This window comes from Lichenostomus cassidix, chromosome 2 (assembly GCF_008360975.1).
Source record: "Lichenostomus cassidix isolate B80296 chromosome 2, HeHo_3.0, whole genome shotgun sequence".
NCBI lineage: Eukaryota > Metazoa > Chordata > Aves > Passeriformes > Meliphagidae > Lichenostomus > Lichenostomus cassidix.
Window position 1 is genome coordinate 71,289,909 of NC_139482.1, and position 25,353 is coordinate 71,315,261.

A 25,353-nucleotide genomic window follows, 5' to 3' on the forward strand; every position below is an offset into this window, starting at 1 on the left:
TTTTCAGAATCGTGTATGCTCTTTCAACTCAGGTTTCAGTTTGACACATAATCTCTCCTTTCCTTTTCCCTGCCTGAGTTGCTAAGATTTATTTAAGAAACAATCCTAAACCTGATTAATTGTCTGGCATAATCTATTTCTTTTCCATAAGGGTGCTGAGGAGAGCCAATTTCCCTAGCTTCTAGTAACCTAACACAGTGGATGTTTCCACTGAAGGAGTTTCTTGAAATGCTTTGTTTCTTTTTGGAAAATTTAGTTAAAAAGCTTGGGAAGAGACTATCTGTGTAGTCAGGTAGTCAATGGTACACCAGATTCAGTCAGACAGAATACACATATTTTACATGCACAGGTTCCACACTGTCTGTTAGTCAGACCACTAAAAATTCCAGTCACTACATATAATTTAAACATCTTCCAAAAACAGAACTGAGAACTTTGGGATTCTATTTGTGATCTTCTAGTTTAGTGCAACAGTCAATTTTACCTCTTCTATCATTACTCTTAATTAAGATTTCTTTCATAAAATTAGCATTAAAGTGATATGTTGCAGATGTACAGAAATTATAATTACTTTAAACAAGTTTTGAAGAAGCAGAAGGAGAAAAAAAACTCACCTGAACAAACCCTCAGTCTTAATTTAGCCATTATGAAGATCTATAAGGATTAAGCACTTTTTTCCACACCCACCTGTTTCTCTCTTTCTTGTAAAATCCAACCTATTTAGTTTAATTTAAGCATCCACCACAGTCTCTGTACCCACTCCTTGTTAAAAATGATTGAAACCTGGTTCACATCCAGTACTAATTGTATTTATTAGACTTTGCTGGTAAGATTAAAATATTGTAGGTGTCATGTTTACAAATGTATCGCTCTATTAAATTTGTCAGATTTTGCACTGAATAAAATGTAATCTCTTCAAAGTTTTTTGGCTAATATATCCTAGCTATATTAGCTTAGCATGTCATTTTGAATTACAGACATTGTCACAGAATGACCAATAAGGTCCCCTGACCTGTCTCAGATTCAACAGAGAAATATGGTTGTCCCTGGAGAATGCTGTAGACAACTTTAGCACTGTTCCCATATGTAGGATCATCAGCATCAGTTGCAGTGACTTGCACAACAAAGGTACCTGCAATGAAAAATTAAAGAAAATAAAAATTAATAGGTTTGTTTCATGGCCAAGACAGCTTAGGATGTAGAGAAAAAAATAATTCATGTTCAGGTCAGCCTTGTGGCAGGATGTTAGAAATACACTTATTTTGTAGAATTCTCTCTGTTCATAAAGGACATAAACCCAAAATAATACCTGACTTATTCTCATCCCATTCAAACACAGAGTTATTGATTGGATGTGTGGATCCTTCATTGTGTTTCTCACGAAGGAAACAGAAATGCACCCTTCTCCAAATATTGAAAGTATTCAGAAGTTGAATCTAGGTCAAGAATATACTTTTACAAACTTACTTATGCTCATAAAGTATTTGACATAGAAATGTAAATCTGGTTCTTTGTGTGTCTTCTACAGAAAGAAATGGTGTTGAATCCCAGGCAAACTGTTAAGAAACATAAAATTTAGCTTACATTTTGGCATTTCAAACCATTTGTGAATAAAGTGTTCACATATTAAAATGTGAATATTAGGTTCTCACTTCACCAGATGAGTTTTAATCCATGTGACAAGTCCCATGAATGAGGGGAGAGAGTATGCCTCAAAGTCTTTATTTTCATATTGCTTGAGCTTTATTTTAATCTCATTCTTGATCATGATTAATTAATGCTTCTCTCCCTGGACATTGTTTCAGATTAGAAATGTGCTTCTTGGAATTCAACCATCCATTGCTATCTGACGAAGAAATGAAAATGACCTCCCTATGAATCAGAGACAAAGAACCAAAACCTGTCAAATTCTCAGGAAAAGACCCCTTCTTAAAATCATTTTCCAAGGAAGTGGTTTTTTTCCTTTCCTTGATTAATTTTTACAGCTCAATACATTTTAAATCAATAGAAAGATTTCAGTGGACTTCAATGGAATTTTGGAGCACTTTTCTTTAGCATGGGAAGAGCAACAAAAGTCATAGGAAGTTAATGGCATATCTCAGAACCAGTGTGTGACACAAAAGTGTACAACCCCTTCTGAACCTGTCCTTTCCCATTTTTTTTACCTTCCTGAATTACAGAAGGGCTGCTGAACAGATCTAGGAGTGGGTTGGACACAGTAATTTGGAATATCGTATTACTACACTGCTACTAATTCATGTTAAAAACATGTATTAAACTCTATAGGTGTCATGTAACAGAGTTTAACCCACTTCCATTGATGTTAAACCAGATGGTATCAACTTGGGATTTTTTGTGGTAAAACAGAGGGGGCATGTTTCACCCAGCTGACACCTCTGATTCCAGTAAACTGTTGTCAAAATTTTCTTGGATTTTTATTTTTTTGAAATGTCTGAGGTGCATTTACTCCAGACTCAAACAACAAATGTCTGTATTCAACACCTGTAAACTCTGTGCCCTTCAATGACTCCACGGAAAGAAGCCAGACCAGACACTGAAATCAGTTATTAGTTAGCACCTACCAACGTCTGACATTTCGGGAATGCTGGCATTGTAAACATCCTTTGTAAACATTGGCTCATTGTCATTGATATCATGGATCTTAATGATGAACTCAGATTCTGGTTCCACTGGTCTTCCAGTCCTTCTGTTTATAGCCTGGGCACGGAGTATGTATACAGGCTTTTCTTCCCTGTCTAGTCTCTTTGTGGCCTGGATGTCACCAGTGTTTTCATTGATAATGAAGAGGTCTCCTGCTCCATCTCCAGAAAGGATGTATTTAAGTGATCCATCTCCTTTATCCTGGTCTGAATGCAGCTGGTGATGAAATGGAAATAAAATAAAAAAAAAAAAAAAAAAAGGAGAAAATAAATAAATAACTGGGACACAATTCTAGATACTTTAACTGATATCATGATATATGCTTTCCTATCAGTAATACTCAGCCAGAAGGCTGTGCACTGCTTTTGGGAAATGAGTTGATACCACAGTAGGAGCAGTGAATAGATAGAGCTGTGTCTTGATATCAGAATTGAAATGGTCTGCAATATTGTAGGAAATTGCTGTGGATAATCATGAACTGAAGCTGCAGACCATTTTCCCAAGCATCAATCAACTCTAAATGCTAGTAGCTTAGGTGGAATCTTAGGAATATGTAGGGCAATGATATCCTACAGTGGAAAACCAGTGGATTTGGGAATTGCAGCAAGCAAAGAACTAAAAAGTGGCCAGTCAAGCCACTTCTTGAATTTAAATTATGGGTGCTTGGGTCTTATGCCCCATGGACATTATGTATCACACAGTGCACAATAAAATCACCAACTAAATACATACACTAACAGCAGATAAATACATGCATCCACAGATCTGGCAAACTAAGGGACAGAGTCGGGCAGGCATACTAGACCATTACAACACTGGAAGAGAAGAGATCAGTTGCCTTATCCAAAGGGACATGGACCAAGCTGAAACATGGTGGGGGAAGGGGAAAGAAGAGAATGATGGCAACCAGCATACAAAGCATGAGCTGCCCAAGCCATCATATTTTTTTTCCCAGATGATTTCCACATCTCTTGAAATGCTGTTGAGTGACACAAAAGGTGTGACTGACTATATCATACCGTTACAGGCATTCCTTTGATAAAGCCTTATTTATTCCCCCAGCTTTAAAATCCAGGCTACTCAACTACAATTTATTTTCTTTTTACGTGAGATAAAATAAAAATTTAGAAAATGAAACATTAAAATGACTTTTAAAGTCAGAGCACAGGTGATGAAATTAATACAAAAAAAAACCTGTTAGGTAGCAGATTCCTGGAAATTGTTTCTTTCATAGACAAAGCATGTTTATGAGTCAGGAGAGCCGGACTTTTTCAACCAGCTCTTTGCTTCTCTTTTCCTGAATAATAGAAAAAAAACCCCTGGCCGAGTGTGTTGCAAAGCACTTAGCATTGCTGGATAGCATGAAGAGGACAGAAAGATTTGTAGATTTAAAGAATCTTGGCACAGACTCCAGCAGTGCCTGGCTATGCCCTGACCATGCTGGAAGGGCAGCCTCCAGCATGACCATATGGTTGATGTTTTGGGCTTCCTCCAGCTTTTTTCTCAGATCAGAAATCCACACACAACACACTTGGTGGCACAGTCCTCCACTGTGTGTGCATATGCCAATAATCCCTGGAGAAAGCATGCTTCATACAAGAAGTCTGCCTTTAAGGGCAAAACTCTTTGTCACCACACATTCCAAGACTGTCCAATAATACAAAATATTATAACTGTGGCATGGTTAATCATTAGCAGACATGCTGAAGCATTCCTCTTAACCTTCTCCTTCAGGGAGAAAATGGACATTCTGTGTAATTTTGCACGGAGCCCTTTCTCTTGATAATAAGAATAGCAATAAGTAGGTTCTGTGCAGAATTTTTCATAAACAGATTTCACTTCCCTTCACAAAACCAGTCAATACCATTTGCTCTGTTTTTTTGATAACAAAGTTTCCCAGAAGGCTAGTCTTGAAATTTGGAATAGAGTTTACATCTCCTGAGTCTTATTCAGTTGGCCAATTTCCTTGGCCAGGGGGCCTAAAGGAATTATATGATTTACTAGACATAACTTTAGAGTTTAAAAAAAATCTATCAGAGCAGCTTGTTAAGAAGTCAGACTAGAAGTCTACTGCAGGAAGTAATTTTAATAGGTTATTTGAATAGAAATTTCCTCAAAGGCAATCTGCAAGAGAAAAGGCGTGAAAATAATTTTGTCTTTAAAAATGTATTTTTATGATTGCTTCACATCAAAAATTCAACTTCTGTTTTCCTTGAAAGCCTGTTTAACTTTTTCTGTCTCATAATGGGACAAAAACAGCCCTCAGTAACAGACTATCATTAATTCATATGAGTCATGGAATAGCGCTGTTTTGAGACTCAGTACCAACTGAACTCCCAAGCCCATTTTTAGCATTATTTTAATTAAACTTGGTTTCAACGAACAAAGTAGCAAAAAAAAGGTCAAGATAGAAAAGGTGCTGGACCCACTGGGAACAGTTTTCCATATTATTCTTTAACTAGCCTATACTACTTAAAGAACTAAAAATGGAAACTTGTATGATTTTTTTCACTGTTTATTAAATTTCCATTTCTCCTCCAAAATTAATCCACCCATGTAAGACCCGTGGTGACTCTAGATACCAAGACAAAGTATATCTCTGTGTCATCAACACTGGGAATGAGATGATCCTCATCCAGAGTTCAATCTTTAGACCTCCATCTGAATCACTAACTTTTGAAAAAAATGCTCCTTCTGACAAAATCCTTTCAAACCTCGATATCTTTAGTTTTACAACTTTCCTAAGACATGACAGAATAAATTGAGTGCTTAGTTAGCCAGGCTGTACGTGGATTATTTACTGTGAGAGTGAGACCTGGGGGAGGTCATGTCCTACATGTATATTACAGAAAGCTAAGGCTGGCTGAACGCTTGTTCTTAAAACCAACAACGATCTTACAGCATGTCATCATGTGTGGCCTCATGAACCTGATTCACAAAGGGTCTCTAAAACCATGACTGAAATCTATTTGATTTCAGGAAAGGAGGATAGTTCTCACTATAAGGTTTTTGGGGGATAGACCTTTATCACACCACCTGCTTAATTGCTGGGACAATAACCATATTACCAAAATAGTATGGATTTTGTTCTCTTCTATTCAGGAAAAAAAAAGTTTTTATATATTGAAAAAAAGAGCCAAGCTGATCTCTGGAAAAGTTTCTCATAGATGATAAATTTGTAACATTCCCTAGTACGGAAAATATATTAAAAAACTATTATTTTAGATTACTTTATCTATCCTTGACTGACTGTTTGGTAGAAAAGTTCTACCCAGGCAAAGACAGTCTTCTGTTTTATTTTGTCAAAAGTGTCAGTTTATCTTGGAAGTAATATTTTGTCTGTGTGACCTACATGAAGAGGAAAATTGCTACTGTTACCAGGTTAAAAAAAAATTTGGAATAAAATTAAAGGAGAAAGAAATGGTGCAAATTGAGTCCTGAAGAAAGGCCTAGAGGTGAGATGTACTTAAAAATACAGTTGATGGGTTTTGTATATAAAACTTAACACCACTGTGAGGTTACGAGGATTAAATAAATAGTAATAACAACTCCATTTCCCTTTAAAGTTGAAGTTATTTTTCACTACCCTGACACCTCATTGCAAAGAAAGTTTGCTGTAATGAAGTGTGTGCATAAATCGTACTGCAGATGCTTTTAGCAGGACTGTTGCTAGCCAATACAAGGTATTATAACTTCACTCTGTTTACTTACCTGAATTGCAAAAGAGTGCCTATTATCCTCTGCGTAAAGTTAGTGAAATAAAAGGGCTGTGGCAGGTAGTCGTGGGATAAAATGAAATGTTTGGGATGCAGCACTGAAGTGATCTGGGCTGTATCATATCACCATTACTCAAGACAAAGTTACTTCAGCCAATTTTTTAAGGACTCCACTTTAAGACAGGTTTTTTACTTCAGTGGGAACTCAGTGTTACTCAATGGAACTAGTTTCAGTCGGTGGGTGAACTGAGCAATACCCCAAAGGTAAGCAAAATTGTGAAGAACTAAGTCTATGCAATAAAAAGCAAATGTATCAGCAATTGCACTGTATTAATATTATAGTAAATTGATTCATTCAGAATCTAATCTGGACACTCTTCTGACACTGTCCATCAATCACTGGCTAAGGCTGACGATGAATGACAAATTGAAGATTTTACTATGCCCTAGGCATACTTTTACTCATTTTACTTTAATACCACTGTTAAGTGAACCATCTGGTATGCTGTTAATGACTTACAGTCAGATAAAAGCTCTCCAGCCTCTTTCTTCTCTTCCTCCCATATGTCCTGGCCCAAAGCATTCAAATACATCAGCCTGAACATGGGTAAGACTTCATTCCTCCTGAAGGAAGACGTGTTTAAAGTGCACTCAGGACTGCAACAATAGCTCCTTGTATTGAACATTCTGCTGTTGTCATATACATAATTACTTTAAAATGAGTGCTGGTTGGTTTTAGGTTTGGTTGTTTGTTTTTTTTTCAAAATTAGCCACAATCCAGAGTACACTCCTTCTCTACAGTACCTCTGGCAGAGCCTTCCAAAATCTCCAAGGATGCTGGCAATGGACTGTCTTCAGCAAGACATCAAGGAAAAGGGAAGTGAAATCTCTGCTCAAAGTACTTTTACAGAGTCTTTTTATTTTTTAATTTATTTCTGGACTGAACATATTGACAGCATTTGTGTTCATCTCCAGCAGACAGCATTGCTCCATTTTAAAGCAACACTCCTGGAAAATTTTACCAGGATTTTAAAAATTAAGTTGGACCCATTCTACACACTCAGAAATTCCTTCAGCAAAGCATGTGGGAAGAATTTAAGGACATCTTCCAAGTGCTTTTGCAGTAAGACTACAAACTGCTGTGGTGCAGGGAATATTATCTCCCCAGGTGTGCAATGGCAGGGCCTGGCAGCCATGGCTGTCCCACCACCCCAGAGAGGAGCAGGGAAGCCCCAAGTGACCAGGACAGCCCCAGTGCTGGGCATTGGGCACCTTCTGGGAATGCTGCTGGCTAGGCAGGGTTGTGGGGAGCTGGAGACTGGCCCTGCTGTGCTGTTTCTGGGGCAGGGCCACAGGGCTGACTAGGGGTCCTGGACTCTGGGCAGGGGGACAGGGACAGCCAGAGCTGGGTGGTGAACTCAGAGCACTCTCAGAACTCAGAGCTAAGCATGCTAAATTCACCCTGATATGAAACTTTATGAAACATCAGGGCCAAAACTGTGTAATCGAAGTGAGATCCCATATGTTTGAATAGGTTAACACTAACCAATAACTTTTTTGTGTGTTTAAATGGAATACCCTAGAGAGAAGTGGCTTTCTAGCATGGATATTTGTAACAAGGTTGTACTGAAAATGTACTTTTACAGCTGTGGTAATTAAATTCCAAAAAATTGAAACTGCAGGCCATGGTTATTCTCCGGAGTTAAATAACACCCCTCCTCTACCTCATTCTGTAACACTGATTTAAACAGCATAGTTAATCTCATTTATGAAGTGGCTTTACGTTATGAAAGACAGCTGTAAATTGCAGTTTAGCTCCCACTAATGTCATACTGCTGGTTATGATACCTGGCAATTCAGTGGGTAAAATGGTTTTCTATTCACCCTACAGACCAAGTTCCCTTTCCTTTCGTGAATATTACATGCTTGTCACTGAATTTTAGAGCAGTTACTGAATCCCTGCAAAGATCAAAGCCAATTGACCTTGAGATGTACACTGTGAATGATCAACCTACAATTATCCACAAATAAGGTGCTTGTTGCATCTTATTATCTGTTTGTATTTTTAAGAGGGACTTGATATTCTGAGATTGGTGGGGCTGCATTTCTGTCTCCTAACACATTAATGAAATGGAAACCAACTATTAAAATAGTAAGCAAGCAGTTGGTAGGTAGCTAACAAAGAGAATTGTGGTTTTACTCTTGGGAGGGCTCATAGCACGTGATTTTGCTCCGAATTTAATATATCCAAACCCCAAAATACTGTCTATTAATGAACAAATTCAACAACATGTATTTCTTGAGGTTACACAGTGCAATACTGAAGCATTCAGAAAAAACAAAGCACGCAAAAAGAGACTGCTAATACTTTAATAGTAAGAGTAATAACAACCTTGCAGTTTTCCTTGGCTCTCCTGGTGCTCTGCACCCAGACAGCATCGACTGAGCCCCTCAATTACTATAACAAACAACTCCTTTAATGTCATCAAATAATCAGCACCAAATTTTTCGCTCTACTTGGTGACTGCATTAAAAGGAAAATGCCACTGGCTTTACACATTAGGTAATAAGTATTTATATGCATTTTGCTGAAGTACAGACTTCTTTCTAATGCACAAAATATACCCCCAAAACACTACATATGGGTTCCATATACCTCCATATGCACGCAATTTATCATGTATCATCACGGCAAACACCTATGCAAATAATTTATTTCAAAACATGAAAGACCCTTTCTTCCAAAAGAAATTCCACAAGGTCCACAAAGAGATCCAGCATCACCAGAAATGACAGATTTCCTAAGGATGTGTATGCCATGGATCCTTCCACCCACCACATAACCTCCCTATCTAACTCACCCCTAAGCCAAAGCCTCCAGCTCTGCCTCCTAACTCTCACCTCACTGCTGGACACTTCCTGCTCTGGTCCTTGTCCTCAAATCCCCTAGACACTGCAAAATGCTGCTACTTCTTATGTTCCCTACACACTGGCTGGAGAAAAACCACCATGGGCAATAGCTGCTGGTGGTTTCCATGTGTATTTATGGAACAGACAGATGATCAGCTAGTCAAGGCAAAAAGTAGGTGTATCTGCCTGATGTAACTGCTGTTCTTCAAACTGTACATGAGATTAATGATTCTGACACCTTTATTCCTCTATAAAATTAAACTGAAATAAGTTAATGGACTTCAGAACTACTTAGAGGAGGCCAATGGAGAGAGATAGAGGCTAAACTACTGGAACTGGCTATGGAAAGTTAGCTGCTTAAAAAATAGTTTGGAAGACAATGGGAAAAAGATGCTACAGTGATTCCAAATCTTGATGCTTACTGAAACTAGAAGAGATGATTCCTTTCCATTCTTATATAAAGCAATTTGAAGATTGTAATAAGATTTATACTCCATAGCCTCAAAACTCAAGAGACAGACTTTGAAGTAAGATTCAAACTGCCATTTTTCAAAGAAAATAAAACAATAAAAAATATTTGAGAACATGAAAAAGAAATGAAAGTGATACGAGATCAGAGCACCATGATTCCTGATGCACAGCTGTCAGGAACATTGGTTTCACAAGTGGGTTGTATTTAAATTGTTACAACAGGTACTTACAAGAAGATTCCCACTCTTTTGTATCTCCTCACCAACCTGAGCTCTACTGTCCTAAGCAATCAGCTGTCTTCATTTTTCATCACTTTCTTGACCTTACAGATGTCACAGTTTATAGAATAATAATTGAATTGGTTAACTATAGTAAGTGATTGGTTTTCTAGGGTAAGTACAGTTCCTACACAACAGTTAATACACTAAACCTGAGTATGGTTCAGTGTGACTGATTCCTGAGTGTTGGCGTTTTTTAATGTAGTTTTAAATTGCTTGGCTCTTGCCATGCCTAGCTAAGAAAAGTGCAACAGGTGCACAGATCCTATTTGCAGAAATAGCTGCTCTGGAGATCAGAAAAAGGTCTTGCTTCCCAAATTAGATGTGCTGTTCTTGTGCTAGCATTATTTTTCTGATTTAAGAGCATCCTCCTACATACATACATTCTTTCTCATCCTGCATTTATAGATAATAATTCCATATGCTCTCATTATTTTTCTTTGCTAGACTCCCAGCCTATATACAGCCTTTATGTGCAAAATAGGCACTTCTGAGTCCTCAGCTGGAAACCTGTTTACAACCTCAGTATCTGGTTTTCAAGTCAAGTGGATTCCAATAAGAGCCAGGGAAGGAAAGGCCAGATATGAAGGGCTGATGCTCCTGGATGGTTTTCTGTAATTGCTGCATTTCAATTGGCTTTTCTTCTGTACAAATGGACATAGATCTTGGAACAATGTTTATATTTTCCCATCTGTGTTAGAAATGAGTACAAAGATTTGCTATTTTCATTACTGTACCAAACCAGTTCTTCCTGACTTAAAAACTCAGGTTTTTTTTCCTTTTCTTGTGCCTTCTCCTTCCATTTTATGACCATGGATTGTCTATTAGATTTTTTTCTTAATAATTCCTATTTCATGAACACTGAATTTTTTTCCTGTTTCTATTCCTTCCATTTTTAATAGCTCTCTTTTTCTACTGTAGTATATTCTGATACTAAAGAGTAAGACTGAAATCAAGAATCATAGAGTCACTGAATATGCTGAGTTGGAAGGGATTTATAGGATCGAGCCCAACTCCTGAATGAAAACATTAAGTCTATAAAAAAATTAATGAAATAGAGCACTGAAGAGTTACCGAGGTTATAATGGATTCCAGCATTTCAGGGTGTTGTTTTCTTTGGAGTTATTGAAAAATATGCTACATCTATTTGATTGTGCTTACTTTTTCTCATCCATTAGAGTTATTATAACAAAACCAAGAATACCTTGAAACCTGGCTCATTCAGCTGTAGAATCCTATTAATATATCTCTTGGATACTTTGTTTACAAAAAGTGTATCAGGCCTGGTTGCACGCAAACAGGCAGATTAACAGAAAAACTCAGTAAATATTGAAATGATAATAATAAAAACCAGTAAAGGATATGGGAATCCAGTACTTGAACTATTAAAACATAAGTCAAATGCTTTATTAAGATAATCATCTCAGTGCATAAGACGCGAAGAGTAAAACAACAATATCTTGTAAGGGCACCCTTTAACCTAAGTACTGGCTTTAAAAAAAAAACAAACAAAAAACCCCAAAAACCTGAAATTGCACACCACTGCAAACAGGAAAAAAACCTATACATGTTCAGTAATAGCAGTATCATCTGCAAAACATATTGTCCTTATACTGAGAATTGCAGGAGAAATTATGAAGAAACATCATGGTGTCTTTCTATTTCTTGAGAGTGTCAAAATGTCAGTGAACTTTCTTTTCATTCTCAAAAGCAGCAGAGCCAATCTGTTCCCTGTAAATGAACGACACTAAGGCTAAAACCATCTTTGTGGAGATGAACAAATTCAGAATATGAATAGATCAAAAGGCACTAAGCATATTTCAAGATTCAGAAGCAACCAGGTAATCAAAAGGCAAACTGAGTATAAGAGATGGTGGCATTTGATTTGAAAACAAACAAACAGAACACAGAAAAGGCACTATAATAATATAGGGTGCTGGAGTGAAAAAAAAAAAAAGGGCAATAGAATAAGAAATTTTCATTAGTTTAGCAACAAGATGTAGTATGTTCTCTCACTTTGGAACCTCAGGCTCACATGTTTCTGGCAGGCTGGAAGGTCCAGGCAGGCTGGAAGTCTCCTTTCATTCTCTTTTTGGGAGAACCATATGTCAGGCCACATGGCCTGTGACAGACAGGGACAATAGTTTGGCTGATGTTGGGATCCTTGGTTTATGGAATAGGCTGCCCAAAGAGTAGTTGGGACCTGTTGTTCTGTTTTAAATGTATGGAGCTAAGAATAAACACCCATACTCTGGTGACTCACACCCTTTATTACACACCCTTCAAAATCACAAATGAGTTTCCAACCTGAAGTGCAAACATGCAGCCACAGCTAATCATTGCAAAAAATCAATTGGAATGTATCAATCCTTTCAACATTGCCTGGGGCCTCTCAAGTCTTTTCCCTCTTGGCTTCCCCACATGCTTCTGCTCTTCCTTGTAATTAAATAGGGACAGTTGCACAAGGGCTTTTGTCCTGCACTGCAGTGCATCAAACAAGCAAGGTACCCACATTCTGATGGCCCTTCTCTCTAGGGGCAAATGAGTATCAGATCTTAATGAATATCTGGTAAAGCTGCAAACTCGGTAAAGGTACTCCCATGTTCTCCTGAGCCAAGCACTGCTTAGCACTTCTGTCATAAAGCAGTTTTATTTGTTCCTATTCCTGTTATCTCTAAGCACAGTTATAGCAGCAATTTACAAAGTTTGCCTTTACAAAGACAAATAGGTCATAAATTTGTAAGGAACAAGAGACTGTGGTGTCAAGTCTAATCTCTATACATATGGGCCCTTAAGTTTCATGTCCTTTTATCATACTTCTTGCTTTGTTTTGAACTACTGTATAACACTAAGAAAGAAGCAGTCTTCCTTTCAGAGTCAGGGAACTCAAAACAATTCTGACTAATAACTGACCTCTCAGTTTAAAAAGACCACAAAAACCCATGGTTGTATACTGAATTTTCCCAGTTTTACTTAGAGCAGTTGGGTTTCATTATGTCTTTGGAAGATCAAAGAACTCTCTTCAGCTACACAGTAGTGATGGTAACAATAGATCATTGTACTTGTGCAATTACCCTCACAGAAGCGTGCAGGTCTTGTTCTTCTCTCAAAGAAGGCCAAGGCAGTTTAAAATCCCTGTTTTGTGCTTTTGGTCCACCTATTTACACATCTGGATTTCTCTGTCATAGCAAGCATTGTTTATTTTTGCCAGTGTTTTCAAACTGTGGTGTAGCAGCAGGACCTGGTAGACATGAGGATTTGTTTTAGTTGAGACATCAGCATTCACTTTCTAGAAAGCGCAAAGGGCTTAGCCAACTCCAGGCTTGTCACAACCCATCTCAGGTACTAGGGAAACTCTCTTACATGAATAGCTGAGCAGAAGATTAGAATAGATTAAATATTATTTTATTTTATCTAGCGTATACAAGTCAGTGATCAGGAATGAAAATTCAAGCCTCTGAATTCTCGGAAGAGCTGTACAAGTAATTTTAGTTTAGTAGACAGACACTGCCACCACTGTAAATCTACCACCTTGACTGAATAGTCAGTCATTGGATTCAAGTGGGAGTCTTAAAGACTAAGTGGGAAACTTAGTTGGAGACATCACTGATGATTTTCCTTGGTATAAAAAAAAACCCAAAAAACCCAAAATCAAAACCAAAACCAACCAACCAAAAAAAATACAAACAAGGAGTGAGGTACCTTTAAGAGTATCTCTTTGACAAAAACACAAGATATGTGAGGGAAAGATAGGCTTGTAGCCACAAACATGCTGTCAGCTTTTGATATGGTCTTTGTTATAGTCTTCCTGTCTGATCTTAGACAGATCACTATTTGACGCTTCTACATTCTCCCTGCAGTATAATGTTAACAATGTCCAGTTGGGTATGTAATGATTATAACATGATTTGAGAACCTTGGGTGTAATTTGTTCTGTGTTAGTTTATGGAAAGACTGAGTGTTGTTTAACTGGAATCAAGATCGGCAATACTGTGGCTTTGCTGCGTCTTGCTGTATTTAGAGGGTGGGGGGATGGCCTATCCTTAATGCAGCTGCAATGTAGAAAATCTAATTGTTCTCAAGCTTTTTTTATTATCCCCCCAGCTGAAGGTTATTCTCACCAAAGGTTTGGATGGGTAAGTAGGGGAGTTTCTGCATTCTGAAGTTGGGTACATTAGCTAAAGTAGAATTTTGAGGTATCTTAAAAATTCCTTGAAAAAGAGTATGTGTGCTTTCATTTGTGAGGTTAAAGAAAATTAAGTGCCTGACTTGTAATGACATTCAGTGGGAATACAATGAGTTCATAAAGGGATGCATGCCTAAACCCCCATTTTTCAATTAGAATTGTGCCTACAATTCAAGAGCACCAAGTTTCTTTACAGCTTTTTTCCAAGTCAGAGGAAATTAATTCCAATATCCTGATATCCTTCTACTGACTATAATGGGACTTCTGTCCTGTACTGCAATAGTCAATTAAAAAAGGGAATTATAGTAGAAGATGGCAGCAGGTATTCTCTTGAGATTAGGAGAAAGTGGGTTTTTTTTTGAAAAGAGTGCATTCAGCAAACATGCACTTCAATAATAATTTTAGTATATGTGCCTTAGTCTCTGAACTATGTGAAGTGTATAGTTAGTGAAATCAGACTGTATTATGTGTCCAGCTTTATTTATCTTTGATTTCTCAGGGAATTTACCCAGCAACAGTTGATTATTCTTTATCAGTGGTCAGAATTATCTATTTAATCACTGACAAAATGCTTTCATTGGAATCACGGACTTTCAAAAGTGCTTCATAATTAAATTGTAAGCAAGTACAGCACCTCAATTAAGGTGTATGTGCACACACATTTCTAATTCATTGAAAACCTCTATTCTCCTGTGGGGGTAGGGGAGAATCTATCTGAAAGATGAACTACAAAACAAAACAAAGCAAAAAAAAAACCCCTTGGCCTAATGTCCAGAAATGTTTTTACTGGGATATAGTTGAATAAAACATCAGGCTTCTTCAGCAAGTAACAGCTTCTGACTACTCCCTGATGGATGCGCTTGAAAGCAAATGCTCATCCTTTGCTTACTGACAGAGGTGACCCTTTGATATTCTGAGTGCTTGATGCTGACAATCAAACCCTGAAATGTGTGTATGAATTTTATATGCTATATAAAAGTGTATGTGTCGGGGAGGAAGAAGGGGGATGGAGAAGGGATGATACATACATAGGCATAAATAAAAATAAAGAAAACCGACATTCAGATTTAAACGAAGACTTAACAAAAAGGAAACTAAATCATATCCACAGGTTTAATTGAGTCTTTAGTCTATATTCATGTCCCTGTCATCTATTTCTACAGGTCAGAAGCTGGGAAACTGAAAAATGTCTCTGTTCTGTCATGTTCCCCAACTTTGTTTCTAAACAGAAGTTTGTGTTACATAACCAGACAATTAAGGTGAGACAGTAGATGCAATATAAAAGGCTGTACATTTATCTCTCAACAGGATCCTCTAGAGGAAGACTCCTTAACTGGAAAAATGTTTATGGGAAACTTTATCCAAGCCTGGCACTGAGTAGATACTTCTTTCACGTAAGTATTCCTCAAAGCATTAGTGAGGCTGTGAAGGGACGGCTCACATGACCTGAACACTGCAGCAGAATGATGTAGATCCTAACAAAGGCCAGGTCAGGAAGGCAAGGAGGAGTATTAGCAAATAATTAGCATATGTAGATGGAGTTTTGCTTTGGAACAGGTGACAAATCAGTCAAGATCTTGAGGAAAAGAGGACAGGCCAACACAAGACATCACGTTAGGTATCTGCTACAGACTGCTCAAAGAGATGAAGCAGATGCAGCCTTCTTTAGACAAATGGAGGAAACCCTGTGATTGCAGGTCATTGCACTCTTGGGGGACTTTAATCATTCTTATGTTTGCGGGGAGGGCAATATGTCTGTGTGCCAGCAACCCCAGTTTCTGCAGAATGTCCTAAGACAACTTTTTCACGCGTGTGATTGATGAGTTGACCAGAGGGTGTGTTATGCTGGACCCATTCATCATGAATAAAGGAGAACTGCTCAGGGATATGGAACGGCACTTTGCCCACAGGCCCCAAAGAGCCTTGAGTCAGGCAGAAAATTCTGGTAGAGTGAAGCATTATCCACAGCAGAAAAAAACCAATAAGTCAGGAGCCTTTTAAGTAAATTGGACACACTTAGTTCCATAAGAAAAAATTTGATGCATCTAAGGATGGTGACAGTGATGAAATGTTTCTTTCTATAACATCTAAAAAGTCATTGTCTTTGGGGAAGGTACTTAAATTCTGAAAATAGGGAAAGTCACACCAATTCAGGTTCAAGATCCAGCACAGCCTTTCTAGGAATGCATATTAATTTTGACTTGAGAATCTGGAATTCTTTTGGTGAGAATACTTGTGTCTATGCTATCCCAATTATATATCTAGTATTCATGAAAGAAAAGAATTCTCTCTGAAGCACATATAATTGGTGTGATACTATCAGTCTAAAAACTCTAAAGGAAATTATTCATAAAATATTTTTGTAGGTAAAATAACAGATATTTATAAGGTGAATGGTGTAGATCCTGACAGGATCTACAGGTAGTCCATACTACCTGGAAGTAGCATGAGACTCAAGCTCACATGAGTTTGCAATTACCACAAATATACATGTAAGAGTTTTCTTCCACAGGCATTAACTCTTTGCCTGCAACCCTCTTGGCAGTTGTTATTCCCAAGCTGTACAGGACATTCTGTGAGTAATTTTAGCAGTTGTAAGCAGCATTAACTGTGCTTTAAGCAACTAACCTGAAATGTGTAAAACTACATGAAGTGGAAAGAAACTATGAATGAATGCTCTGACACCTCAGTTTGCATGCCCTTTAAATCCTCTTCCAGTGCCCCGATCAGCCTGATTGCAAGGGCTGCTAGGTACAAGAAAGTATGTAACAGAGCCAAAGGTACAGGTATTTTGTTTGGTTCTGTCTTTTGAGGAGACCTTGAACTTTCATTAATGATAACGTGATGCTAAACACAAAAGTTATACAAATGACTCAGCTGAACTTGATCTCACCTTCCAATATGAAGATACAGAATGGGGAAAGATGAAATATATGCTAAAGGTAACTGAATGATCATTATGTGAGCCTGTGCAAGACATTAAAACCTACTTTGTTCCAGCAGACATCTAACAAACATCAGGTGATGTTTCACAAAGAGAAAAAGTACGAAAAAATGAAATAATGAGAAAGTATGAAATAATGCCAGAGGGACAATATTTCTATACACAGAGGCCAATTTAGCTGAGCTCTCCAGGAGCCCTGCCCTGTAACACATGGCATAAGAAAGCTGGGGATATGAGGACTGCAGTCTTCATTAAATGATACAACACCAAAATAAACACGGCAAAGTGTCTTCTGTAAAGAAAACTGTGGGAATTCTAACATCCGTTTCTCCCTTCTCTTTTAATGCAAGTTTTAAACTCCCAGCTCACTCAGTATTTTATTTCTTTACAACCTTTATTTTTCTGTTTTGGGTTGGGTTTTTTTTATGAAATTAGAAGACAAGAGATAGGGACTGATATTTTTTCCTCCTCTGTTCCTTCCAGAGGGCAATTCTTTCATTTCCTTCATCTGCCACCTCAGACTTTCATGATAACTACAAGCTTCACTGCATCCTGAAGTACTTGCAAGTGCATGCTGAGGTTTCTTTCACCCCATTAATGGTGAAAGCAAGCCACAGTCTGCATTAGCGCATCCGGATCAACAGCAGGCATTCACATCACAACACATTTTCAGTTTGTGTTTTGAAATGTTACACTGACTGGCCACAGCTTTCAAGCCGCTGCTGCCCCACTGTGAACTGATGCTCACCAGTGAGGGAAATGGCAACAAAAGAAAAGGGAGGCAAAGACAATATGTTTAATTTAATAAAGAGATTCCTCTGAGCTGTATGGTTTACTATTTTTGGGAAGCCAACTGTAAACAACAAATGGTGAAGTAACAATGGTTGTCTTAGGCTTGAAAGAGGGATTTTTTTTCCTGTCGCTAGCCTTCAAAATTTATATTCATGATGTTGCAGCTTCATAGCAAGAATGCTACTGTGCTATACAAACAAATAACATAGTAATTGCAGCTCCATAGAACAGTGATCTAAATAATCCACAATAAAGCATGAACTTTACATGTAGCCTCTCCCTAGAGAGGAAGATTAATATGTTCAGCTGTTTTCTTATAGCTAGAAGCTAGGGACATACAATTCAGGACTATGTGCAGTTTGCTGAAAAGAGTAGAACAGGATCATCTGTGGAAAGATGTGATCCAAAATGTAAGCACTCGTATGAGTGGGTCATTAGCATGTGGAAAACAAAATTGTTTTGTTTGGGACACAAAACTGCAAAATAAGAATCACCAGAAATATTGCCTTGAGGGTCCCAGGATTTGCTTGCTTCTGTAGGTGGAATGGGAAGAAGAGGAGGAGGTTATGTATCATTACACTGTAAGTACCATCCTGTGCCATAATGTAGAAAATGTGGTTTGTTTGAAACAGATGGTTGTAAGGCTCTTATATTGTGTAGTATATTTGGATACAAGGATGATGCTAAGTAGGTTCACAATTATGATGATCACAAACATTAACTATGCTATATTTCCTGCCTTTTCATTTTCTGAGTAACATCCTTGCCCATCCCATCCATTCCTCATTATCTCCTTTCTTAGCTCCCATATGATGGTTTAAAACCTGCAAGCTGTTTCTGGATTGTCGTCCTGGGCCTCTAACCTCTCAACTGTCCCTCATTATGGCGTTATCTCCATTCCGCAGAGACTGACGGTACAGAGAACTTCTATCAGCTCCAGTAAATCTTTCAAAGAGTAATATAAGACAAGTGTGTGTATGTGTGTGCAATTCAATACAGAAATGAAGGGCACTTAGGAAAGTCAAGTGGTGGAACATAAAATATGACTGATGGGTGAGGAATAATGGAAGCGCAGATGTGCTGCAGCATTTGTTCTACTTTTTAAGAGAAAGACAAATATTTAGCCTATTAAAATGGGAGGCAGGTCACATAATCAGATAAACTGAAGAGGGGGCAGGGAAAAGGATAAGAACTCTTGATTTTTTTTTCTGTTTTGAAATTTCTGACTTTTAGCTTTGCAGAAGGCCATTTAACCTCCCTGCACATCAGTTTTGTCACATGTAAAAGGCTGGTCTTAATGCTTGCAGTTCTGGATGCAGAATGCAGAATCTAGACCCTGAGACTGTATATTCCAATCATCAAAACCAAACTGAAAATTGCTTTGAGTATACTTCCTGGAGAAACAGAAGTTACAAGGGTAACTTTTCACTTTATGCATAGTAAAGATAACAAATAGTCACAGTGTTTGGAACAGGAAACTGAAGGCATCAGGCATATATTACAGTGGAAGTTACAAGGCAAGGAAAACAAATTCTGAGCAAATGTCTGTCAATAAAGCTGCATACAGGATGTTAAAAGTGCAGATGGGGGACTCATTTTAGTTCGACTTTTCATATTTTGCCTTTCTTGGGGAACAAAAATTTTAAAGTACAGAACACTAGCATACAAAAATCTGAGAGAAAGTAAAGATTTCTCTTGCTAGTTATCATGCCATCCAATTAAGATATGATACCTTTTAACCACTGAAGTAATGTTACTCATTACTTCCTAAAATGCTGAAAAGGCATGGACCGTATTACATGACAGTAATTTTCTTTGTTTAAATAGTCCCTTGTGTGTGCTCACAGCCAGATACTTTGCCTCAGTACGTTGCTTAGTCCCTCTGCTTGCAGTGGCTTGGAGAGATTCTGCCTTTTGTTTCATTCGCTTCTGCTGAAATACACTGCTGTGCTTGCCTTAGAATAGCTGTAGCCAGAAGTAAAACCAGACAAAAGAAAGAAAAACACTGCTGAAACTATACTGTGATAACATTTATTTCACCCCCTCCTCCAAAGCAGGGTCAACAGTACCTTAAAACATTCCTTGAAAGAGGGGAATTCATCTTTCCAAGTAGTTCTTTCAACACCAAACAAAAAGATTCTGGGTTTGCCTACAGTAACATAGTATCCTTTTTGCTTTGCCAAGCTACATACGGGCAGGACTTTGACTTTATCTTCCTTGAAAAATGGAGTTGTCAGCAGAGGTTGATTGTTTATGATGGGTTGTACAGGTAGTAACATCAGATAGCTTCCAGGCGAGCATACTGCTTGAACTATATGAACATCAATAAGACACAGCAGAAACGAAAAGTACGTCTGGAAGTTTCCTTTTAGTGCCAGACATACAGAGTGTTACAAAACTGTTCCACAGTTGTGCCTGTTGTTACCAGGAAAGCAAGTTGGTCCTTTCCATTGCAGACTGCCAGAAGATGTTCCTGGGTTAATGCGTGAAATTTAAGACTTGTTCAGATCTTCTTTAGTCCTAAAGAAAGTGGAATCCTATCCTTTATGTAACAATGATTCTAGGTTTGTGCTCTAAACTCCGTGATGGATGCCAGTACATGGATTTTATGTAGCCAGTGGGACAGCCATGTCAAAGCTGTCAAGTGCATACAAATGGTAACTATACCTATGAGTATAACCCTGGAACAGGGCAGATTTTTTCACTTTTTTTTTCCCCTGGAATGTCTCGAGATCTGTGGGAAACACAGTGTATATTTCTATATACGGCTGCACTGCCAGTTCATTGTTTACCTGTGATTTAAAGATGCATTCACCTCTGTCTTTTAACATTGTACTAAGCAGCCACAGGTACAACCAGATCTCTTTTAAAACCCAACTCAGATGTTGCAAATTTTTTCTATGTAGTCGAACTAGACACTTCTTCACTTTGATGCTCAAGTAATTCTTTTATTTTATTTTTGGATTGAGTCCCTGCCAAGTGCTATAATTTCTGAACCAGAAGAAAAGATATCTTCAGGTTAAAATGTCACTGTGCCCATCAGTCACACTTCAATGCATAGCTATAGTTCACAAGTTATTCAGCAGTGCAATGAATAATTCCAGTCTAGAACTTTTCTTCAAGTTCCTTATTGTTAGGTCTGAGACTAGAGTGACTGGAGGCGTGAATTTCAACTCTTTTTAAAAAGACTTTATTTCACAAATGCACTGGAATGAAATTCAGGAATACAAGGATGGATAATAAAGCCATCGATCTGGTGTCAGCGCCACAGCAAACATCAGCTTGTATTTATAACACTGCGAGCATCTTGTTGGCAGCCACACATCCCTGTCCAGTGAGATAGAGCTGCATGTTTGGGCTGAAAATGAAGTGTGCAGCACACAAAACTGGGGAGCACTTTTTAATAGCTGAAAGTACCCATGGCTACCAAAAAAAGGGCTACTTTTTTCATATGTGCTTGGACAATTATCTCCTAAAGGATGCAAAGCTTTGGGGTCAATGAAGAAAGAGTATACAGGGTATGGAGAATGACAGTGCTCTGTCTGTTGTACTGTCCTCAGTACTGCCTTGAGCTCTGCCTTCAGAAAGATTACCTTTCTGTTTTATTATCTCAAATCTGAATGCATTCCCTTTCACTGTTCTTTTCTACTCACTAAAACTGCTATGATGCAAATGTGTTTTTTGTAGTATAAACAGTTACAGGATTTTACAACTGCAATTTGGGCAACTCATAAAAATAATGTTGTTTTTTAGAATCTTTCACAACAGGCTTCTTACATCTCAAATTTTGACGTAGATGTTTGGATTAAACAGATGTTAAAAAAAAATGAAAAGGCAAAAGTTAAACCAGCATAAGATTTTTTTTTTTTTATCTTATATAGAATCTTTTTTTTATAGTTAAGATGTTAATTCCCATCAGCTTTAACCACTGAACACAAAAAACCCACAGAGAATTCATGTCCGCCTGTTTATACAGTGAAGCATAAGCACAATTCCCTTTTATAAGCATATATTGCTATTGTTTCAAAAGATTTTGCTGTTCACATTTCTTCTTTATATTCATACCATTTTTAAGTCCATATTTAAGGTTAACATTTAGTCATCAGAGAAAAAAAAATATGCTTCATAAAAATGTTCATTATCCTCATTTGCCCACATCAATCAAGTTTAATTGCTCAGTTAAATTGCCTGGTTACCTCAATTTGGATGTTTCTATCGTTTCCCCTCACACCAATCCTCAACTTTAATAATAAAAGGCTGCTCTTCCATGCCTCTTGGCTAATTGTTCAGTTACAAGAGTGTGAGCAGTTCTGGCATTTGAAAGATGTGTGAAAGGCCATTTGTGAATGGCTTAGGAACACAGAATCAATGACATTTATACATTATGTGTTGTTTCTATGCTTTACAACAGAAAGTGTAATAAAGTACAAATAGGTGGAAGAACAACTTTTAAAAATAACATTTTTTTTCTCTGACTCCTGTTTAAATTGTCTTGGTTTTCTGGTCCAACTAGACCATTTTTTAACTGTCTCTCAGCAAACTTATCCTGCAGGAATATTCAGCTCCCCATCAGTCCCTCTGAAGTCAATAGCTTATACTCGAATTCTGCAGTGGAAAGAATAGGGGGCTGAGCAGGTTTATGGTCAAAATTCACAGTGAAAATGAGAGCCTCTAGGACTCACCTCAGGACCACACACTTTATCTTTGAACTAAAAAGATCCCCATTTCCCTGACCACCCTCATGAGACTGTGAAACAGGAGAGTGTGTGGAGGACTGCTCTCTTTCAATTTGTTGCCTTTTTTCCTTCCTTTGACTCCATGTTTCATACCTGTTGGTTTCTTTCCTACACTGTCTCATCTTCTGTTTTTGTTTTTGCTCTCTTTAGCTAAACTTTCTCCCAACTCTTATGATCTACCCCCATTTAATATAATTCCCCCCTCCTTTCCATCTTGATTCCTCTTTGTAAAGCTTCCATTCCTTCCACCTCTGTCTTTCTAGTTCTTTCCTCTTACTCTCTTCTGGGCTTTTTTCTTACCCTCTTATATTCCTTCTCTACTTCTCCTCTCTGAGGACTCTCTGCCTTTGGCCTTTTCCTGTAGATTGGGCTCAATGGTACCTTTCATGAATGCTGATTATCCTGGCTGGAGTTGTATGAGTATTACACCAGCTGAGTAGCTCTTCATTTGAATCATGCCTTGCAGCCATTTAGCAGGAAAGGAGTGTCACATCCAACTTTGACTGACAGCTGACTGGCAGGCAAGAAAAGCAGACACCATCTCTCCTGGGAATGCTCAGGAGCTTGCAGAGGGAGATAAAATGTCAAACCACTGTGATCTGCAGCCTTTGCTAAGAGGCTTGAGAGATCAAACTAGATCAGACACAACCCCATTTTAGTATGGAAAACCAAGCTGTATTGTTTCTGCTTTGAATGTCATCATCAATAGCATAATTTCTGTGTTCTGCAAGACATATTTCTATAGACTATGGCACCTTGGGCTGTATAGACTCTCTTTAGGCTCTTAACACGGGTGCATTAGCTCTACAGCTCGCATAAAGGTTGTTACCTACATGGGGGTCTGCTGCTCAGGAAGGCAGATGTTCTCAGAGTTAAGCTGTGACTTTTAAAAAATCTATCTTGAGCCCTTTCTCAACTCTCAGCATGCTTTGAGATTAGAAATTTTCAGCTGCCTGTTGCTTCTTAGTATATATGCACAGTGTGCTTCAAACATGCTTTGTAGTAGCATGGCTGGTGGTGTGAAGGTCATGGCACATGGTCCTCAGTGGCACCACGAAACCTCATCAGAAAATGGCTGCAGCATTGTTGTGTGCAGTGGGGAATAAAAATATGGAAATGATTGCCTTTTGCTGCATAGAGAGAATCCTCACCAAAAAAGTAAGTTCTGTGAATCCTAACTTAGATCTAAACCTCTTCTGGTTTAGTTTGACTGTAGCAAAATTAGTGAGCATGAGAGAAAACTCATATTCCATTTTAAAGCTAAAAAACTGGCCTATAATTAAGCTGCATTATTTCCAGACACACAATAAAATGGAAAATCTTTAATAGAATTGCCAATGATCTGCCATGGGACTTCCTGGTTAAATGAAGAACTTCCTGTTGATTACAATTTAAAGCTGAAGCGTACTAACCTTTCCACTGAATTATTCCTCAGCAGGGGCTGGGCACACAGGAACACAAACTTAAAGTTGTAGCAGGCATTGTTCTTCCCTACTTGCTACTGCTGTCTTTCCAGGGCTCCTAAAATCAAAATACAGATGCATAGGAAAGAAACTTACCTTGCCAACATATTGGTAGTCAGTTCCTGTGTATTCCTCCAATAAAAAGAACTGATTCCACATCCAGCTTCTTTTGGAACGATGGAGGTCTTGCCTGCTGTTCCCAGACAACACCAAAACCTTTTCCTTTTCTGGAAAGCCACTAGTCCTTTTGGATAACGGAGTTAAGAAACTTTGGTGGGGCTGACCAGCCCAAAACAGCAGCCAGAAGCAATGGTAAGTTCTCATCACGGCAACACAAGAAGGTCTAAATAATGATTTTTTGTCTTGTCCTCAAACTAACCTACTTTACTGCACTGAATCCAATCTCATGCCGTCTTCCTTCTTTAAATAGATTTGCAGTCCCAAAGGATCTCTGAAAAGAAAAATAACAACTTTTTTTAGCATTTTCAAAAGTACTTAACTGTCATCACTACAGCAAGTAAGTCCAGAAAGTAGACGAGTAATAATTGTTGAAAACCTGGGCTGTTTCTGATTCCAAATATTGCAAATTGTCCTTCAAATAATCTGAATGAATCTACATGGAGTAGGGGGAAAGGAGTCATGATGCCTGGATTTAGGGTGTAAGGGGGTCCCCTTTAACCCCTTTTGCTTTTCCTCATCAATAAAGGCTAGCCAGACATTTCTCTTTTTACTGCCTGAACTTTGGTATGTAGCTGATTACTTTCTGATTGTGGATCTTGATGAGGTTACCTTATTATATTAAAGAAGTGCTACCAGAACTGAACACTGTCTTCCCAGGAGGCATTCTGTTGCTATAGTTATGGACTGAAGAAACTGGACTTGACTCCAGGATTTTTCCCTCACATTTAAGCAGTTTTGCCTTTGACTTCATTTAGAAAGGCCCAGATAAATAGGTTCATGAAATAAATGTGTGTATTTGTCAGTATCTCACACATAATAGACCTGCTTATTATTGCATAGGAAATGAAGTGGACACTTTGGTTTTCTCATTATCTTCTGCCAGAGTTTAGAATCTTTAAACACACAGTAATATATGTAAATGCTTTCACTAATAACTTCTAAAAATAGGAAACTAGCTACTGCATCCTACTATTATTAACACTAAATATTGGTGCACCTACAAAATAATTACAAAA

General features: G+C 38.0%; 1 protein-coding gene across 1 annotated transcript in view; it reads right to left on the minus strand.

The window, feature by feature from the left end:
• CDH6 (cadherin 6) overlaps nucleotides 1-25,353 on the minus strand; it is a 103,532-nt gene that overhangs the window by 27,451 nt on the left and 50,728 nt on the right. The window contains exons 2-4 of the mRNA XM_085052100.1: nucleotides 24,254-24,608; nucleotides 2,583-2,877; nucleotides 1,013-1,132 (exon numbers count right to left, since the gene is read on the minus strand). Coding sequence (XP_084908226.1) covers nucleotides 1,013-1,132; nucleotides 2,583-2,877; nucleotides 24,254-24,481 — 643 coding nt within the window. The 5' untranslated portion in view covers nucleotides 24,482-24,608. The remainder of the gene's footprint in view (nucleotides 1-1,012; nucleotides 1,133-2,582; nucleotides 2,878-24,253; nucleotides 24,609-25,353) is intronic.